Source organism: Episyrphus balteatus, chromosome 1 (assembly GCF_945859705.1).
Source record: "Episyrphus balteatus chromosome 1, idEpiBalt1.1, whole genome shotgun sequence".
NCBI lineage: Eukaryota > Metazoa > Arthropoda > Insecta > Diptera > Syrphidae > Episyrphus > Episyrphus balteatus.
This window is the reverse complement of record NC_079134.1, coordinates 54,663,527-54,685,766: the sequence shown is the minus strand read 5'-3', so window position 1 is coordinate 54,685,766 and position 22,240 is coordinate 54,663,527. Positions and strand designations below refer to the sequence as shown.

Genomic DNA, 22,240 nt, shown 5'->3' with positions numbered 1-22,240 from the left:
AAAACTATCGTTTGAAAACTATTCGAATGAAAAAACTATCGAATAAAAAAAAACTATTCGGATGAAAAAACTATCGAATAAAAAAACTATTCGAATGAAAATAGTAACTAAATGAATTAATGAGTTAAAACTATCGAATGAATGAATATTTTACAACTATCGATAGTTTGATAGTTTTTATTCGATAGTTCCCACCACTTATTTTATTATTATTACTATACACATATTTACCTTAACAGCTAACATCGCCAACAACCACATTAAACTCATAGAAAGACAAATTGCTTTTGCTCTTATCTAAAAAAAAAAATCTTATGACATTAAATACAAAGACTAAAAACAGTGCCACCTTTTCCGGAGAGATGTCCGAAACAACAACAAATGTTAATGAAAAGAATCCAATATTTGCTATAAGTATGTATACAGTCAATATAATAAGAGTGATCCATTTTATTTGCAGTGCATTCAACTTTATCAAATTGTGAAATGTCATCAATATGGACAGTGTAATTAAAATTATTCCACAGGATATCGCTGTAACTGAAATAAGGGTCTGAAAATAAAGAACTTCTACAGTATTGTATTGTTATATTATTTGCATATGGATCTTAATCAACTCCAAATAACGAAAAACAAAATATTCTGTATTTGTCAGCTTTTTATATATATGATATTCGTCTGAAATTGGAAAAAAAAAAAACAAAATAGGTAGAGAAATACTCTTTCATTGTACAGTACACAAAATAATCAGGGGTCGTATCACGGCACACGATTACGATCATACGTTAACGTTTTAGAAAAAGGTAGGGACACATAGCAACCATACGTTAACGAACGTATGCCGTAGTTCGACCCCAGCCCTATTCTGCTATTCGATTCACGTGAAAGTCTAAAATAAGAAGCGTTTAAAAGGTGGTTTAAATTAAATTTAGACAATTTCTTTCTCTAGAATTTCTAAAACAGAGGGGAACAACACTTTGCTATCGAAAATTAGAGGTTTTTCAAAGCCATTTTGACATGATCAAGAAAGGGAATCCTTCGATTTACGTGAATCGAATAGCAGAATAGGGCTGAATGTAATATCTTCCGAACGTTGTCAAAATTTGTTTGTCAAAAACGGAGACTTATCCGTCAGTTCAGCCTTTAATTTAAATATTTCAATCGCAGTAAACAGGTAATTTGTTTTTATTTCAATTTATAAAATGTCGCTTAAAAAATTAGACATTGGAAAATAAAAAATTTTCTTTGTTCTTCTTGTCGGAAAATGGTTTATACGGTTCTTGTGTGTAACAACTTTTTTCAAATTTGACGACGTGCGGAAGATATTACCTTGTTTTTTTGTACTGTGCTTTCATAAGGCTATTGATTATGTCTTACAGAAAGGAACTGAGACTTTCATGGGTTTTTATTGCAGGAATCGTTACTAAGGCTTGACCACACCGGAAGGGTATGCGGTAGCAGTACGGGTACTTGTATGAAACAAAATCCACACCTTAATATTGATGTTCCAATTTGGAATGTTGTACTTAAAAGCTGTACTTAAAAGAAGATAAAACCGCGGTTTTTTAATAACGTTTTTTTCCCATTCTTTCAAAAACTCTTGATTAAATTTAGTGGATTTAAATTTTACAGATAGAAATGAGATTCTGGCTTTTCGAAAACTTACATTCAAATATTGTAGGTGTTGCCGTTGTGTTCAAAATATTTTTTTTTTGTGTTTGTCTTTGTAGTCAGTTTGTGAGAAAATTTATCGTTTAAGGAAAGATTGTCTTTTACTCCTATATTATTTTTTCTTAAATTACCTAGACAATCTTTTGGTATCATTTATTTTAAGAAATTTAAGCAAAAAAAAGTGGTTTTATTAAAAAAAATTAATTTTAATTTAAAAAAACAATACGGCAACATCAGCAATTTTTAACCTATTAGGGCTTTAGTTACTCCACTATATTCAGTGATTCGTGCAATAAAAACCCGTGAACGGCTTAGTTCATTATTGGTATGTTTTTTTCGGCATAATCAATAGCCGGTTATAGCGATCAGAATAACGGATTTTTTTTTAAGAGCCGATTTTTCCATCTTCTAATAAACAGCCAGTTAACTGTTCGACGAACAAAGTTATTAGGCTCATAAACAATCAGATAAAAACATTGAATTTTTCAATCAAGAATAATTTATTCTACAGAATAACAAAAAAAAATTGTCAAATTCAAAAATATTTAAAATTAAACGTCATTTTTATTCATGATTGTTTTTGTTTTCTTGAGTTCCACTGTACTTTTTTCAAAATTCTTTCAAAACAGTTTTGACAACCGACACAATATTTTTATTGAGATTATTCCTTAGAATAATTTTTATTCGTCTCTGAAGGAAGCAGATAGTTTTATTCTTAGGAATAAGCTATATCTGCCTGTTGAAAAATTGATTTTTTCTCTATCCTTAGGAATAAGTACTAACTGACTGTTTAACTGACTATTGAAAAATTGGCCCTAAATCGAAAATTTATGGTTCACACAAATTCAAGCACTAATGCTGAATGGAGATAATAGAAACCATTGGAAGAATATGTTGTGCTAAGAAATTGTATGTTCTTTTGTTTTCTTTAATTTTCTGGCCTTTGTCATGAGAAAACACGGAAATGCTTCAACCGCATTTCCGTATTCCTGATCGCATACCGGACCCTTCTTTGGAGCTGACTTAGGTCCATTTCATGTGAACTTTTTTTAAAGATCATTCCATAGTTTATATTAAATATACTGCCCATAATCTCGTAAAGGCCCCAAATACAAAATATTCGATTTTGATTTGTTTGCATATTTTAATGCATATTGGACTTAGGGCATTGTTTCTGTTTTATTCTGATTTATTTTTTCAGTTTAGGTCTTCAAATGATCCAAAAAATTCCAAATATTTTTTTTTTTTAATTTCTATACTCAGATTGCCATTGCGGTAAGCGATTAAGTATTTCCCTCTATAACTCAGGGCCAGAGATACCCAGGAGGAGATCGGAAACTTTCGTACATTTTACCCTCCAAAACTCATTTGTTTATTTCGTGTTGTTTATGTATCCGTGAATAAATGTGAAATACACACAGTGTAACCACAGTGTTTTTAACGCATATATACTTAGGCATCAATATTTTCACGCATACTTAGCCAAAAGATTTAATCCGAGCTTGTAGGCAAACCAGAATGACGTCAGAAGTTACCCATCTCCTTCTGGGTATCTCTAGTTAGGGCCTTTACGAGATTATGGGCAGTATGGGTATGTAAATACCTTTTGATTAATTTTATTTTGCACTGAAGTGCTGATAAAAGATCCAATCAACTGTGCCCCAGCCAGAATAATAACACTCCACTTTGCATCTTTTGGAGTACTCAGTTTTATAAAAATAGTTTCAGCGTAGTTGAAAATTAAAAATATTCCACTTAGTTGAGATGTTAAGACCATGATTAAGCTTACTAATATTAATCGTGGATAATTGCTTTTGTGAACTATTTTTCCAAAGTAGTTCGTTTGACATTCAACAATATTTTTTATTTCATCGAGAAACTCAGGTTTATTTCGGTCCTCTAACTTCCGAATGCCTCGAAGCCATCTCAGAGATTTTTCCATCATTGAAATGTCACCAATGCTCACATAGAAATACGGACTTTCAGGCATGAATGGAAAAAGCATGGTAAATATAAACGAAATACATAAGCCAATTATGGGCAAGATTTCGTATGGAGTTAGAGATGTCATTATAAAACCAAGGAAAATACCAACATTCTTATAGAAATCAGTTAATGGCTGGAGAAATCGTTGGTGTTTTTCTTCAGAAATATCCTTTATATATATTGGTAAGACTGCAAAAGCGCCACCAGCAGCAAGCCCTCCAGCTATCCGCGAGCTATAAATGTGGTCGATGTGATAAGCAAATAATATGCAAAACCAACAACCCTGTAAATATGCGTTAAATTATATTTTGAGTACATTTTCATTACAAAAAAAAAGAACAATTTTTTTTCTAAAATAAAAAAAAAAGAAGACGCCCCCGGGTGGACTCGAACCACCAACCTTTCGGTTAACAGCCGAACGCGCTAACCGATTGCGCCACGGAGGCGATGAGAGTTGGAAGATAAAAACCACACTTAATCCCCAACTGAAAGTCATGGTATCAAAGAAATTATTCTATTATTATCTTTGCTGCTATCAAAAAATAATATTGAAAGGAATATTTAACTAGTGGGTACTTACATATAAGGGCCATTTTATTCACTATTCCACTTCAACTCGAGGGCTGAAACAGAAGTTGAAGATTTGTTTTTTTCACTAATTGTTTCTCTCGAGTTAAAAAAAACTTAAGTTGGCCAACTTCCAGTTTAAAAATATTCAGGAATTAAATTTAAAATGCAACAATTAGTAGGTACCTAGGAAGTATAAATCACTTTAAATAGAAATGCACTTATATGCTTTTGATAATAATAACACGGTGCATTGTGCAAGTCGAAATTTTAGAGACGTCTGTACCTTCCTGAGGTACCTGAGGAATCAATTGGCACCATTATTTTTTCGATGTATTCATTTATTGGTAGGTAGGACTTCCGAAAAAAAATTTCGGAGGCTTTTTCAAACATTTTCAGCATTTTGCACGGTTTAAAGTTATTTTTCATCCAAAAACAATGGCGCAAAATTTTAAACAAGCTATTGTTAAGAGTTAAGCATATTAATAAATTACTAACGCACAAATTATCAATTTTGATAGAGAAATGAAAAAAAAATATAACAAGACAAACTGCCAACGTGCGCAAGCATGATTGTGGTGGCCGAGTGGTTAAGGCGGTGAACTGATTACTGCCCATCAGTGTGCTCTGCGCACGAGGTTCGAGTCCTGTTATCGCCGAATATTTTTTTTTGTTCAATCTAAAAATGTATGTATTTCAAAACGAAAAATTGAAAAACACACCTTAATTCTCTCAAATAAAATTGAAATAATTTTTTTTCGAGGAAAGGGGCAGGCGTCTCAAAATTAGTTTTTAAAAACTTGCTCCGTGAAAGGTATAACTACAATGGCCACTTTTAGGAAAAAGTGGGCAATTTACATATTAATAATATTTTCTTTCTTTTGTTTTTGGAAGATACTACCAAAATTGCTTTTGAACCAAAACCTAAGCTTTCTACATCATTATTTTAATTTTTTCTGTCGGAAAAACTATCACAAAATGCGTTTGAAAATTTTCACTTTTTCACTTTTTGCAAAAAGTGGCCGTTGGAGTTTATGCTTTAATAATTATAATTGCCAAGTCTTCCCATTTTATATTAGTGGTTACGTGTCGTAAACGCGTAAAAACCATAGAAACTGTAGAAACCGTAGAATTTTCTATCAGTAGAAATGAGCTGGCAAAATTTGTATGAGGAAAATATTCTGCAAATCATAGAATTTAATCTCACAAATTTGAAGCAGAAACCGTAAAAAAAAAATCTGATAAACTTCGGGTGAATTCAATCACCTATCGGATAGGCTGGAATATCTTTTTGAACGTGATTTATGTCTTATTATTCAGATGACCACAAATATTAATAATATTATTTTATCTGAGAAAATTACATTTTCTTGTTTCATAGTATTTTTCTACAAAGTGGGGAATTCTATCGTTACATGAATACCCTTATATTATATTCAATCCAATCTTCCATGAATATTTTTTCGGAAAATAACACAGCCACAAAAAAAAAGTGCTGACCTGGTGGTGCGACTATGTTAATAATATGTTTTTTAGGTCGCTGAAATCAGGTTTTCGAGATAACCTCGAAAAATGTCACAACTACAGACATTTTTTTTTTTTTTTGATCTGAGTGTGCGACTATGTTAAATATATGTTTTTTAGGTCGCTGAAACCAGATTCTAATGGCCAATTTCATAAAACCCTTTTAAATATTTATCAGAGGCCAAATTGTCGCATCCGTTCCCGAAACCTCAAGTGTACAATTACATGATACATTTAACGAGCACATAGATTGGGATGACGGTGACGGCATACGTTAGCAAACAGAACGCAATTTTTAGCACAATCTACAACTGCAAAGGCTATATGTAATTGTGTGACAAATTTCCTTCAAGCAAGAAAACTGAGTTCAGAAAAGACACTCCGACCTCCGACCGAGAAAAACGGGGTTGCCCCTTAGAGGATATAATATATGGAGTGCTTGTTCCTATACCTAATACATTGTAACGCCATATGCATGGATAGGGGTCACTGCCTTCGTTTTTCAGTGCGAATCCGGTTCCGCAGCTGTAAATAAACACGCTTGTTGATGACAGCCATCAAATGAAAATAAAATGGAGGCATGCACTCATCGAAAAACTTAAAGAAACTAGAGCCCTCTATAAAAGCTTCACGGAACTAACAGCACAAGCACTCCATATATTATATCCTCTAAGGGTTGCACTCACACACTTGCAACTTTTTGTGTATGAACACAAATCGTTTGTGAAGAAAATGTAATACAAGTAACATTTAATGATATATCTAATAAATTATATCAATTAAATACTAAAATTCTGTTGTGGAGTTCAATTTTACTATGCCAAAGTCTTATCTACAAATGATAATCTGTTATTAAAAATTGTTTTTAACTGAAGAGGAAGTACCTACATGAAATCTAGTCGCGCATTTTATTTTATTAAAAAAAAGAACAACAATAATAGTTAAAAATTTCTATTTAAAATAAATTGTTTTTTATTGTAAATAAATTTATTCTTTTATTTTTTGGCGCAACGTTTCAGGGATGGCTATCCCCTTCATCAGGCCTTTAAGCAAAAATTTTAAATAATTAATAAAATTTATAAATAAGAATTTAGGAAAACTTACAAAATATAAACAATATTTGATGAAACGTTGCGCCATAAAATAAAAGAATAAAATTGACTAAGCCTATACAATAAAAAAACAATTTATTTTAAATATTAAAAAAAAGTCACCTAATTTGTTAAAGAGTTAAAAATTTCTTGCATCAGAACTTCCTTGGTGCACACTCAGCGATAAAATATCGAACACACCTCGGAATTTGAAGTGAGCTGTCAAAAAGCAATCCGTCGTACGACGTATTCTATGGGTCACCCCTTTCTGTCCCATCCTTCAACTTCAACGGATGGATTGACGGAACGGATGCAACGGATTCTATGGGTTGGGGCCTTAAAGCGCCTGACCAAATGGTTAAAGTGGTCTTTGTTTTTATGCCTTGACCGGCTTAAGGCCCCAGCCCATAGAATCCGTTGCGTCCGTTCCGTCGAAGTTTTTGACTGACAGCTCGATAAAATACACACGTTCTTATGGGAAGCGATCCATAAGCGACGGATCGGACGGAGACGGACGGTTTCGACGGAAGAAGTTGCCCAACTTTCTACTTTTTCATCCGTCGTATGGTTTGACATTGGTTGTCAACAATAGATCTGTTCATTTTTCTGTTTGAGAGTGCACACCGGGGAATTTCAGAACTAAATGAACTGCGTTCTTTTCTTCTCCGATTTTATGAGTTGTGAAATTTCAGTATTCGTTAGTGAATTAATTGTAATAAAAGTAACATTTAATGATATATCTAATAAATTATATCAATTAAATACTAAAATTCTGTTGAAGAGTTCAATTTTACTATGCCAAAGTCATATCTACAAATGATAATCTGTTATTAAAAATTGTTTTTAACTGAAGAGCAAGTACCTACATGAAATCTAGTCGCACATTTTATTTTATTAAAAAAAAGAACAACAATAATAGTTAAAAATTTCTTGCATCAGAACTTCCTTAGTGCACATTCAGCGATAAAATATCGAACACACCTCGGAATTTGAAGTGAGCTGTCAAAAAGCAATCCGTCGTACGACGTATTCTATGGGTCACCCCTTTCTGTCCCAAACTTCAACTTCAACGGATGGATTGACGGAACGGACGCAACGGATTCTATGGGCTGGGGCCTTTACATAGTTTCAGGTGTTAAGGGTTAAGTAGGGACAGTCGGGATGGCACAAAAACAAATACACAAAAAAATACAAATACAAAAAATAAAAAATACAAACAAAAAAAAATTTTTTAAATACACAAAATACAAAATTGCATGCTGTGGCTGTTCTAGTTTTTAAGTAGTTTTAAGTAGTTTAAGTAGTTTAGGTAGTTTTAACTAATTAGTTTTTAAATTTCAAAATAAACAAAAAAAATGATCAGAGTCCAAGTTTTTTTTATAAATTATTTCTTGGAAAAAAATAAAACCTTGAAATACTATTTGAATTAAATTAGTTTTAAGGCAAAAAGGCATTAGTATTAAGAAAAATGAAGTATAACTTAGAGTGCCCGTATAGGGCCAGTAAGTTAGTTGTAAATAATTGATAAGTAGGCTAGTTTTATGAATTTTTTCTAGCTTTAAGATAGTTTTAGGATGATGAAAAATAAAAATTAATTTAAAAATGAAAATTAAGTCGCCTGACACAAGAAGCAATGGTGCTTCATAAAAGATATGGGAGCGTAAATGGGTTCGAGCTCCACTTTTGAGAAGATTTTTTTTTATACATTTTAAGAGTTATATTATTAATCACGGCGTTTTGATTATAAAGTCTATTTTTTTTTCCAATATTATTCTAATTAGAGGAATTTTTTTTAAATCAATGCAATGGTGGTTGGTGCTGATGCTTTGAACTCTTTTGGTGAAATTTTATTTTGTTAATATATGCCCTAATGTAAAGTAATGGATCAAACGAAACATGCTGATTGGAGAACTTAAGGGCTCTCAGAATTTTGTAACTTGTTCATCCGATTAAAAACAAAAATGAATAATGGGCGCAGGATAATAATACTGTTGCAAAGTAAAGAATTTTCAAAATTTCACAAGAATTGCATTAAATCGAAAACCGTAAGGATTTGGGATGAACAAGTTACCAAATACTGAGAGCCCTTCAGTTCCTCAATCAGCATATTTCGTTTGATATCTTACTTTTGGGACAGGGTGTCCCAAAAGTAATGGATCAAACGAAATATGCTGATAGGCCAACTTTAGAGCTCTCAGAATTTGGTAACTTGTTTATCCCAAATCCTTTCGGTTTTCGATTTAATGCAGTTTTTGTGAAATTTCGAAAAATCCCGACTTTGCAACAGTATTTTGCTTCCTCCGCTCATAATTGATTTTTGTTTTTTACAATTCTTTCACTAAAACATTGCCTAATAATAAGAAATAATTAATTAATCAAAATATTTTTCATTCATACGCCATTTTGCTGCAAATTAATTAACAGTTCCATGTTTTATAAAAACTCAATTTCTTTCTTTTATTTCAGAGCAACACCCTGAAAACAATTTGTATGGTATGGCACTGGTTTATTATTTTGAAAACTTGCCGTGTTATTGCAGTTTTCAAAAATGTATAAAAATTTCCAAAGTTGAAATTATAACGAAAGATATAACAATTTGAATGCAAAAAAACAGACGTTTTCAGAGCAAAATAACAAACAAAAATCGAGGCTTTTGTTCAAAAAGAAATAAATAAACAACAGTTGAAAAAATTTGTTTATTTTTCCTTGTTATTTTTCTCTGAAAGACCCTGTTTTATTGCTTTTAAATTGTAAAATCTTCAGTTCTAACTTCAACTTTGGAAACTTTTATACATTTTTGAAAACTGCAATAACACGGCAAGTTTTCAAAATAATAAACCAGTGCCATACCATACAAATTTTTTTCAGGGTGTTGCTCTGAAATAAAAGAAAGAAATTGAGTTTTTATAAAACATGGAACTGTTAATTAATTTGCAGCAAAATGGCGTATGAAATGAAAAATATTTTGATTAATTAATTATTTCTTATTATTAGGCAATGTTTTAATGAAAGAATTGTAAAAAACAAAAATCAATTATGAGCGGAGGAAGCAAAATACTGTTGCAAAGTCGGGATTTTTCGGAATTTCACAAAAACTGCATTAAATCGAAACCGAAAGGATTTGGGATGAACAAGTTACCAAATTCTGAGAGCCCTAAAGTTGGCCTATCAGCATATTTCTTTTGATCCATTACTTTTGGGACACCCTGTATATATATATGTTTGTGATATATTTTTTTTTTTTTTGGTTGCTGGAAACTGAATCCGAAGTTCGTTTTACTCGATCGCGTCAGGTTTACTAGATAAACTCAATGGAGTTCACAGACAACCTGACTCAAACCTTTTTTGAAATTACATATCTCAAAAACCAGATAATTAACATAGTCGCACACTCAGATCAAATAAAAAAAAGAGTGTGTGTACACACATTTACACGAGACTGAAGTTATACTTCTCACTCAGTTTATTAAGGGCGATTTTATTCACTATAGCTCAACTTTAGAAAAAATCTAAAGTTGGCAAGCTTCAGAGTTGACCCCAACTAAAGATTTGAATCATAAGTTGAATGTTTGTTTTATTCAATAGTTTTTTTCTCAACTTTCTAGTTTGAAATCAAAAGTTAGCAAACTTGTCGTTTTATAAATATCCCTAGGATATTTGTGACAATTAATAAAAAAATCTGCCAATTTCAATTGTATTTTGAATACTTTGTCATTCCAATTGAAGTTTAATTTCTTTTTTTTAAAAAAATAATGGCTCCATCTTTCCTTATCTATATTTTAAATGGCTTTATTTTTTTCTATCAAACAGCGGAAATTTATTTTAGAGCCCGTAAATACTGAAGAAAATAGCTTTTCCAAGAGCACAAGACCTCAACAAGAAAAAAAAAATCAATTTTTGTCACACACATTATTTTTATTCATTTTTAACCTTTAATTAAAACACATACATTATGTACCTACATTATCTACAAATAAGAAAATATTATGCGCTGCATTTTTTTTTAAATACTTTTGTAACAAACAAAAATAGGTTAACGGCACGTTTTTAGGGACACAAAATATTTGTTGGCTTTCTTGGAAACACTCAAAACGCATCAGTTCCATCATTTTCATTATCCAAACCATTAATAATGGAATGTTAAATTTTTCAAAGACAACAATAATTTTTATGTAATTTTTTTTTGAATTCTAAAATACTTTTGACACAAAAATGAATATAAATAAATGACATTTTAAACAAAAATCTCAAGTTTGCTCGGCAAACTTCTCATATTTTCGAGAGTTGAGAAAATCTAAAGTTGATAAACTCTAGATTTAGTATTTGACATTTGATAACTTCAACTTTCAGTGAATAAAACCAAATTCTAAAGTTGAAACTAAAAATCCTAAAGTTATATTCAACTTCGACTGAATAAAATCGCCCTAAATGTTTTAGTCTATGTTGTTTTGTTTTCCTTTTATTTTTTTGAGCTTTGACATTTTTGTTTTTTTTTGTGGCAACTTGCCACATGCAACTTGCCCCACACAACTTGCCACATGCAACTCGCCACACGCAACTTGCCACACGCAACTTGCCATACGCAACTTGCCACACGCAACTTGCCATATGCAACTTGCCACATGCAACTTGCCACATTTTGCATACTGAATGCCACATGCCTCGTGCTACTTGTTTCATGCCACATGGTACTTGCCACATGCTACATGGAACTTGCGTACCTACATTTTCTCTCCTTAAATATATCCTAACAAAAACAATTTCTTTAAAGTAAAATATGACTCTCGACTTTGAGTGAATAAAATCAAATTTGGAAGTTGAAGATAAAAATCCTCAAGTTATGTTTAACTTTGAGTGAATAAATGGCCCTAAGTGTTAAGTACTCCACTTTTCACCAATAAATTAATATAAAAAACTTTCAACTTACAATTTGTAGTAAGCCACATAATAGTAATGTGGATTTAGGCCCAATTTTATCCGATGCATATCCAAAAACTAATGATCCAATTATTCCGCCTAGACAAAGATATGCTCCCAGGAGGGAAGCACCTTCAATATCAACTGTTTTGCTAAGAGGGGAATCCGCGGATTGATATAAAATTATATTCGATGATGTGATTCCAAAAAGAACCCCGTAATTTAAACAAAGTAAACTACCTATTAAAGAATAAATTACAGAATTAAAATATTCCTTAAAGTAAATTATTGCTTGCCAATTCCTGTTGTAACCTTCTGGAATAAAAAACCGTCTGCCTTCTCAGATAAACACATGTTTATTTAAACATGTCAAGTATAATGAATCCCGCCGAAAGTTTGAAGCCGAAATGTAAAAAAATGAATCTACAAAGAAAATTTTATAAGATTAATTAGAGAATTAATTTTTTGTTTATTTAATATATATGCGATACAAGAATATTTAAAATACTTTATGTATGATTCAACGCATAGCGTAATAGATACAATTGTTGGCACCCCTTATTTTCAATTTCAACTTTGATCGAATGTTATATTTTTATATTGCTTGGAGAGGTATCTGAATCTTTTGTGTAGCAGAGTATAAATTGTCTAATTTTATAAATATATTTTTAATTTCAATTCATTTATTCAGTTTATTTAAATGTACAAAGAAGATTGCTCTTATATCAAGTACCTACAGGTTTATAATTGGAAAGATAATGTTTAATACTTAATTATTATTAGAAAAATGTTTAAAATATTTGTCTTCAAAAACTTATCGAAAATTACAACGATTGGCTCCCTGATCCCTGATGTAATAACACTGGTCAACAAGGTTTTTGTTACAGACACCAAGATATACTTTTCTATAGGTTTTTTGGGTGCTGAGCTCGAATCCGAAGTCAGAACAATTCTACCACATCACGTTTTTGAGATAATCCCGTTAGAAAATCGAAAATGCCGCTTTTTTACCAGTTTTCGAGATTATTTCTTAGCTTTTGGTTATTTGTTTTAAATAAATTTGTAACGGTTTCTAATAGAACTAAATGTTGTCTTTCTAAATCCGTTTAAATCTTTTAAAAATCTCTTATCTTCTTTGAGAAATCTGAAATTGAAATCAACGTGTTTGGTATATCTCATATTTATTTGCTTTTAATAGTAAATCTCGAAATATTCTTTGCCAATCGCTTTCAAATTTTGACACAACGTTTGATTTACATTCCAGTAAGTTCTTATCTTGTTTTTAACAAGAAAAAAAATTATATTTTTCTCACTAGTAATTATTTAGTATAAGTATCTGACACGGTCACGCTTTGATGTATCTCACTGCGATTCACCACCTTCGCAAATATAAAAACTTGCAAGATTCTAAATGGAACGTTGTATCAAAATTTGAAAGCGATTGGCAAAGAACTTTTCGAGATTCGCTATTAAAAGTAAATAAATATGAGATATACGAAACACGTTGATTTCAATTTCAGATTTCTCAAAGAAGATAAGAGATTTTTAAAAGATTTAAACGGATTTAGAAAGACAACATTTAGTTCTATTAGAAACCGTTACAAATTTATTTAAAACAAATAACCAAAAGCTAAGAAATAATCTCGAAAACTGGTAAAAAAGCGGCATTTTCGATTTTTTAACGGGATTATCTCAAAAACGTGATGTGATAGAATTTTTTTGACTTCGGATTTGAGCTCAGCACACCAAAATCCTATAGAAAAGTATACCTTGGTTTCTGTAACAAAAAAAAAGTTTAATTTTGTTGACCAGTGTAATTAATTGACATGCAAAAAATGATAATCACTTGCACTTGCAAAAAAAACAACAGTTAAAATCATTTGTTTTATTAAACTTATTTTTTAAGAAACTTAAATGTACTTTGTTATTTTATTACCTAAACATATCATAAAACAAATTACCTACTACAAATAAAAAATCCTTAGTTTTGTAAGCAAACATACCTATAGAACATTTATATTTTTTAAAGGAATATAATGAAAGTAATTGCAAATTTTAATAATTTAATAATTGTATAAATAATTTAATACCTACTTTTAGAAATCTAAGCGCAAATTTTCAAACATTTAGGCCGTGTGTGAATTGCGTTAAATAGTTAAATTGTGTAAAATTTTGACACTATTGAGGTGAATAAAAAATTTTCAGCTGTTAAAAATTTATTGGGCTCCGGAACCTGGTTAAATTTGAGTTAAATTTTGTTTGCAGATGGTTTTGTTTTTTTTTTATTAAAAAGGAGTATCATGGCAGAAAAAAGGCAGACAAAATTTTAAACAATAAATTCTTTTTTTTAAATTAATATATATATGAATAAGAAATTTTCAGTTGTTAAAAATTTATTGGGCTCTGGGACCTGGTTAATTTTGAGTTATATTTTTTTTGGTGATGGTTTTGTTTTGTTTTTTTTTTTTTTATTAAAAAGCAGTATCAAGGCAGAAAAAAGACAGAGAAAATTATTAAACAAAAAGCCATACAGCTGAAAATTTTTAATTCACCCCAGTAGTGTCAAAAATTTTACACGGTGTTAACTATTTAACGCAATTCACGACGGCCTCAGATTAACTTCACACAATTTATCATATGTGCGATCGGTTTCTCACGTCTCTCCCCCAAAACCATCGACAAAATATACCAAGACTGGAAATTTTCGTACGTCTTACCCCCCAAACCCCTTTTGTTTACAGTGTTGTCTGTGAATATATGTGAAAGCCACCGCAGTGGTAAATAACGTTAACACGCACACAAAGCTATATTCACGACATTCACCACACGCTACAACACTCACACATATGTAGATAGATTCACGACATTCGCCACACCTCGCAGCTTGTAGGCAAACATCATTTGACCGCTCAGTTTCCAGCCTTGGTATAGTTTGTTTCTGATAAAAACAAGAAATAAAAATCACTTGAATGCGAAAAAACAAAATTCTTTGAACTCCATAGGATTTGTTAAGGACTTAAAACCCGATAAAATAAGTTTCTTACTTGCATATCTGTCCTTACGTTTACTTCAGCTTCAAATATTTTTTGTTTGCAGCAAATAAACTTAAGTATTTGTGTTTATTTTTTAATTTGGTAGTTTATTTCACACCACGTAATAATGTCCAAAAATTATTCTAGGTTGGTATTTATAATACAATGGGTCACCAGCAAACGAACTACTTTAATTCAACTCCCCATATACATTTTTATGTTTACAATTCTTAACACGCTTTTAACTTGTAACAATACATTCAACTAAGTGATTTCAACTTAACAGAATCGTATCTCCACAAAATCTGTGTTTGACAAAAAATATTTTCATAAAGTGAGAGTTTAATTAAAGTGACCTATCAATAGAGACGCACTTCGTATTCAATTATTTTTGATTAAATGAAATAAAAATAAACTATGTAGTCCGGTCAATTTAGACATTCGAGGTTACATTAATTCCCAGCAAGCTGAAAATTGGTAGGATTGTTGAAAACACCATCATAAATTAAATCTAAAATTGAATTGAAAACACCATCATAAATTAAATCTAAAAAGTCCTCATCGATCCGAGGCCTGGAAAAAAATTTACGGGGTTTAGTCAGGACATACATGTCTTTTTTGAGTTTATTAAAGCAAGCATGTTTTATTTAAATAAGCATATGAGTAGCATGAAAAATAAAATAAAACCCAAAAACGACATGTATGTCCTGACTAAACCCCTTGTCCTAGAAAAATGGTTTATACCTTTTTAAAAACGTTGTTTAATGTAGACAAGATCCTCATCAAACAATTTTACTATAAGGCCATAATTAAGAAAATGGCCTTATAAGCCAACATTTACCTTTATCATTTAAGAAAAAACTTTAACCCTCTTGGGGCGCCATCTAGCGTCAAAATAAAAATTTGAAAAAAAATAGGTGATTTTTTTTTATTATTTAGAAACAGTTTTTCCACTTAGGAACTTGATTCAAAAATAACGAACGCCCTAATGTTACATATTCCCATTCCGCATTTAAAATTATATGTATACAAAATCGTAAATGCTATTGCGGTTTAAAAATAATTTAATTTTAAAAATTTTAAGAGCCAATTTTTCAATCTTCTAATTAACAGTCAGTTAACTGTTAGACGAATTAAGTTATTAGGCTCATAAACAATCAGATAAAAACATTGAATTTTTCAATCAAGAATAATTTATTCTACAGAATAACAAAAAAAAAAAAATTGTCAAGTTCAAAAATATTAAAAATTAAACGTCATTTTTATTCATGATTGTTTTCTTGTGTTCCGCTGTATTATTTTCAAAATTCTTTCAAACAGCTTTGACAATTGATACAACATTTTTGTTGACAGTATATTATTCCTTAGAATAATTTTTATTCGTCTCTGAAAGAAGCAGATATTTGTATTCCTAGGAATAAGCTATATTTGCCTGTTGAAAAATTGATTTTTTCTCTATCCTTAGCAATAATATACTAACTGACTGTTTAACTGACTATTGAAAAATTGGCCCTAAGAAGAATAAATAAACAGAACAGCGACCAGGATTCTAACCTCGCTCCTGTTGAAGAAAATTTGTTCCACTACTTAGGAAAAAAAATCTACTCCAATCACGCATTTTTTCTAAACAGTTTTAACTAAATACTACAGGCATTAGGGAATCACCTGAGAATTTTTGGAAAGGATATGAGTTTGATATTTCATATAAAGAGGTGCATTGAGACGAACATAAAAAAATATTTTTTTTTGTCCCAAAAACGTATGGTTTGGCTGCCATTTTGAAAAATGTGTTTTTGTGATTTTCTCGGCTGCTGTTTATCGTTGAATGGATTTTTTGTCTTGTTTTGTAGAAAACCGTTTTTTCAAATGTTTTTATTAAATCATTTTTTTTTTTTGTAATGTTTCTCCGTTATTGGCGAAAACATTAGGTGTGTTTTTTATTACCACCGGTCTTAACCGGACAAAAAAAACGCAGTCGGGGCTAAGGAATTTACATGTTAAATGCAACAACACTTTAGCCCCTTGGGCTTAGCTGTTAAGCCCGGAGAATTCTCTGGGCTTAACTTTTTCAACAGATTTAAATCTGTGCTACCAACTCAACTTGTTCGTAAATTGTTTAGAATTTGTTTAAAAACAACAAAAAGTATGTTTTTAAGGACAATTATTATTTTAAACATTTATTTAATAGTTAATTGAACTTTTTTTTTCAAAAACACACAAAAAAAACCCCAAAAGCGAAAATATGACAACTTTATATTTTTTTGTGTCAGCTGATTTCGGAACATTTAGTATGCAGTGCTGCCAATTTTTCTCGCTAAGCCCCGAGGCGTTTTTTTTAACCAGTTAAGCCCGGTGGTAATAAAAAACACACCTATTGAAATTTTCGGAGATGATCGTAAGTATTACATTTCTTTCAGTTTAGGTTTATGTGAGCGAAAAAGTTCTTATAATAACATTGATAGTACTCTAAATTTCCTACATTTTGGTATACTGACTTTTTTTGTACGTCCAAAACTATTTCAGTTATAACCTGACGAATTCAATATTTTGGTTGGCTACAGTGATAATACTGCTCAAAAAAATTAAACTTTTTTTTTGGCAGAAGAACCAAAATATACTTTTCTGAGGGCCAGTTGTACAAATATTTAATCCATGGTTCAGCAACTTTTATCTTCTGAACTCGCTGAAAATATTGAGTTTTATCACTGGTTCTAGGTCCATATACAGTAGCGAGCAAAAAAATGCAAACAATAAAAACATTTGCATTTTTTTGCTCGTCTTAAAACGCATATTTAGGTAGACTTTTGACCAAATAATGGTTTCGGAGTAAAATATTCCACAAATTGACTCTGTTTAATGAAAATAAAACAGTTTCAATATGCCAAATTTGGTAACTTAGCTCTTGTTCAAAAATTCTTTAAACCTCTTTCGTTTGCATTTTTTTTGCTCGCTACTGTAGGTTGAAATAGCTAAATCCATCCTTGAACCAGAGTTGGTCAACTGCTAATCCGCCGAAATCGGCGAGCTAAATTCCTGACCCGAGGCTGAACCACGTTTGTACAACTGGCCATGAATGTTTTCGTGGTGCTGATTTTGAAATTTTGAAGTCATAAAAAATGTATTGGCCTAGTTTTTGAAATATTACCGTTATAAAACGCAGAAAAACGTCATTTTTATTGTTTTTGAGGTTGAGCTGTAATTTGTAGAAATTTATTTTAGAGTGATTTGTAATTGTGTCTATAATAGGGTTGCCATCCGTCCGGGTTTTCCCAGACATGTACTCTTTTTTTGGTGTGTGGGGGACGTCCGGGATAGTTTCTATTAATTGTCCGGGATTGTACTCTTTTCAAGCTTTTAATATCTCACTACTTGTATGCTTGTTCGAAGAACGAATAGAGTTCATTAAAAGCTAGGCGTATTTAATTTGGTTTATTATATGGTCAATTTGTTTTATAATCTGTTCCAATATAATCAAAACTGCGTATGAGCTACTGCTTAGTGAATTATCTAATCAACACATTTTTTTTATATTTAGTTTAAAATAACGGTATTTTTGGGAGTCTTCCGATTTTTTCATGTAACTTTAAGAGCTACAAAATTAGCACTGAAACCTGAAAGAAAACAATTGTAATTGTCCTGCATACAATATGTTAAAAAATTTTCGTGAGAAGACTTACTTTTCCAGTTTTATTAGTAACTTAATTAACAATTATTGTAAAACACGATTTAGGAAAATGCTAAAGCCATTTAAGTAAGTAAGTTGTTAAGTCGAAAAAAGACTGTTTCTTAACTAAGTAACTAACTAAAACGACTTTAGCATTTAATTAATTTTTTGTAATATTAGCTCAAAAGTTTAGTATATACTCATATACTAAGGGCCATGTTGAACATAAATTCTTATTCTCTTCTTTTTCCTCCGTGTAAACTGTCACATAGGGATTTATGTAGAACTTAAATGCTTTAGTTTCGATTCAGCAAACAGCTCTAAGTATACGACAGGAAATGCCAAACTTTGTCTCAAGGTTCTATTATTTGTGAAAAAAATAAGAAAAAAAATTTTGGTACGGGAACCAGGGAGGGATTTTTCCGTTTTCTTTTTTTTTATTTCAACTAAGCGTTCGTTTGTCCTAGTTTTGTACTCTTTTTTGTCCCTGTTTGTCCGGGAAAGTCCGGGATTTTGCATCTCAATTACTAGTTTCGTCAAAATATATCTGGCAACCCTAGTCTATAATAACCTTGCTTCTTCCAAAAATTATTTAAATCTTTCCGCAGAGATACCCAAAAGAGATGAGAAACTTCTGACGTAATACGGGTTTGCCTACAAGCTGCGGTAGATATTTTTGGATAAGTATGCGTGAAAAAATATACATTTTTGGCTAAGTATGCGTGAAAAATCGTACATTTTTGCTTAGGTGTGCGTAAAAACACCGTGGCTACACTATGTGTGTTTTTCACATTTATTCACGAATACAAAAGAGATTACAACAACACGAAATAAACAAATGGGTTTTGAGGGGTAAAACGTAAAAGTTTCCCGTCTCCTTTAGGTATCTCTGTCTTTCCGATATATCTTTAATTGACCGAGATATCTGTTAACTCATTTATTTATAGTAGCGTTACAGGGACCATTAAACTACCCTACCAGGGGAAGCGATACTGGTAGCGGTACAGGTTACTTGTATCAACAAAAAAAAACTCCACACCTCAGTTTTGGTGTTCAAGTTTGGAATTTTTTTCGTACAATTACCCGTACCGCCACCACATACCTTTTCGGTATGGTCAAGGCTTTAATAAGTGAATTCCTGTGAGTGGGAACTATAACTTCAAGCGCGTGTACATGTGTGCACACATTTTTTGATGCATTTTTATACCTTAAATGAGATAATGTCACAAATCATCTTATTTCTAACGTCAAATCGTACAAAATTTTTTTTAAATCAAATTCAAACTCACCTAAGGAACATAATAAAATTTATGTAAACTAATTTTTTCATAAATTGTTTAGAATTTGTTAAAAAACGTGAAAACTCACGTTTGGAAGGACAAATTGTATTAAAATAGTTTTGCTAGCATACATTTTTGTATCTCTTTGTAAAACATATATGAAAAATACAAGAAAATGACTAAAGCGAAAAATATGACAACTCTAAATTTTTGTTGTGTCTGCTGTTTTCGGAACATTCAATATACAGTGCTGCCAAGATTTCAGGTTAAGCCCCGAGGCGTTTTTTTTGTCCAGTTAAGACCGGTGGTAATAAAAAACACACCTATTGTATTGCCTTGTCATCACCAATAAAAGTAAGTTCGCTTTTGGAAAACTAGCTCGAAATTTGATAGATTATCCACCAATTGACAGATTATCCAACAATTTATTTTTTTTATTTTTTCGGTTCTTCATTCACCAACTCTATAGGTGTGATATACACTCATGATTTTACTTCTTATTCAATGGCTGCGAAAGCGATGCCAAAAAAACACGCCTACTGAAATTGATAAACTAGACACCTATTTCTGTACCTACCCTTCAAGCAAACAAGTCCGACCTCGGTCCGAATCCGCTCCGCCTGAGGCGGAGCTGAGTCCGACTTCGGATCAGAAACTGGTCCGGAGGCGGCTCAAATTAGTATGGAAATTATAATCACCGCGAAGTCGATTGCATATGTATTGGTGTGGTGAAAACCTCCATTCCGAGAAAACGAAGCCGAAGTCGGACCCGAGGCGGATCAGCGAAAGCCTACCAGAAAAGGAATCGAAAAAAGGAATGACGTTTGGCACCTGAAGCCATTTGCACCAACAAAAAGAACACAATTTATTTTTTTTTTTTCACTAAAATTTTTTCATTTTATTTTCACAAACAAAAACATATTTTGATAATTTTCTGTTGATATATCCTGTACTGGCCAGCGGCTGGAGTGGTGTTTGATCTTCCTTCCATATAATTCAACAAATTATTGCATAATTATGTAGCTGTTGAATGTTGGTGGTGGTTTAATGCCGGAGAAGATTACCTACGAAAAACATAAAATGATTAATTATTAACAAGAAAATTGCTATGCTACATTTCAGCAATGCTTACCTTTATTTTTGGTTGAAATATTCCAATTTGTTAACATTATTATAAAAATAAAAATTAATTTATGACGAGCCACGACACGCGAGACAATGCAACAAATAACAAAATGGCGCTATGTCATTTTGTTTCCTTTGTCTTTCCTTCTTTATTTCTCCTTTTTGCACTTTTCACCACTATTTCTCCTTCGACTTTGTGTTCATACACAAAAAGTCTCAAGTGTGTGAGTGCAACCCCGCTTTTCTCGTTCGGAGGTCGGAGTGTCTTTTCCGAACTCCGTTTTCTTGCTTGAAGGGTACTTCTTATACAGAGGAAAAAATAAAGAAACACACTCAGTGCGTTTCTTTATTTTTTCCGAATATTCCACAAACGTGGAACACGCCTATTGTATTTCTTATTCCCCGGAATATTCCGGATAGACTTTTTTATTAGGTGTGTTTTTTATTACCACCGGTTTTAACTGGACAAAAAAACACAGTCGGGGCTAAGCAATTTACATGTTAAATACAACAACACCTTAGCCCCTTGGGCTAGTTGTTTAGCCCAAAGAATTCTCTGGGCTTATGTCGTTTTCCAAAATTCGAGGAATGACACTCTTAGCTATATAATCACTCCAAAAGGAGTGATTTCAAATTCCAAAATTGAAAAAGGAGTGAATTTTTGGAGTGAATTCTTCACTCCCAAAATTTTGAAGGAGTGACGGAGTGATTACCAATACTTCTACATTTGACTTCATGGATTGCATGTCAAATTGTTGGGTGGTTGTTTTAACTTTTTTTTGTGAAGGAAATTATATTTATTAACAAAAAAAATTCAATAAAGTATTGTAAAAAATCACTAAAAGTGAATTTAAAAGATTGTGTTATTATTTTATTCATTATTTCGTGTTACAAACACATGCAAATCAAACGTCAAATCACTCCACTTGTTAAATTCTTAGTGGACAAATTCCAAAATTGTACAAAAAAGGAATGATTAGCTCCCATAATTTTGGAAAACGACATTAGGTGTGTTTTTTATTACCACCGGTCTTAACTGGACAAAAAAAACGCAGTCGGGGCTAAGGAATTTACATGTTAAATGCAACAACACTTTAGCCCCTTGGGCTTAGTCGTTTAGCCCGGAGAATTCTCTGGGCTTAACTTTTTCAACAGATTTAAATCTGTGCTACCAAATTAACTTGTTCGTAAATTGTTTAGAATTTGATTAAAAACATCAAAATTGATGTTTGGAATGACAATTATTATTTTAAATATTTATTTAATAGTTAGTTAAACTTTTTTTCTTCAAAAACACACAAGAAACCCCAAAAGCGAAAAATATGACAACTTTATATTTTTTTGAGTCAGCTGATTTCGGAACATTTAGTATGCAGTGCTGCC

At 31.6% G+C, this 22,240-nt stretch overlaps 1 protein-coding gene and 1 non-coding gene across 9 annotated transcripts in view; both read right to left on the bottom strand.

Annotated features, from left to right (window-relative positions):
- The window catches only part of LOC129920951 (facilitated trehalose transporter Tret1), a 44,654-nt gene that overhangs the window by 15,455 nt on the left and 6,959 nt on the right, over nucleotides 1-22,240 (bottom strand). The window contains exons 1-7 of one of the 8 annotated variants that reach the window (XM_056002518.1): nucleotides 14,332-14,390; nucleotides 13,851-13,989; nucleotides 12,053-12,179; nucleotides 11,767-11,996; nucleotides 3,275-3,940; nucleotides 350-553; nucleotides 232-297 (exon numbers count right to left, since the gene is read on the bottom strand). In XM_056002518.1, coding sequence (XP_055858493.1) covers nucleotides 232-297; nucleotides 350-553; nucleotides 3,275-3,940; nucleotides 11,767-11,996; nucleotides 12,053-12,110 — 1,224 coding nt within the window. In that variant the 5' untranslated portion in view covers nucleotides 12,111-12,179; nucleotides 13,851-13,989; nucleotides 14,332-14,390. Of the gene's footprint in view, nucleotides 1-231; nucleotides 298-349; nucleotides 554-3,274; nucleotides 3,941-11,766; nucleotides 11,997-12,052; nucleotides 12,180-12,264; nucleotides 12,322-13,850; nucleotides 14,391-14,800; nucleotides 15,115-22,240 lie in introns of those variants that run through there. The other 7 variants (XM_056002519.1, XM_056002517.1, XM_056002521.1 and 4 more) reach the window with 7 other exon arrangements.
- Nucleotides 4,030-4,103, bottom strand: Trnan-guu (transfer RNA asparagine (anticodon GUU)). Its single transcript has one exon. It is a non-coding gene; the product is annotated as a tRNA-Asn (tRNA).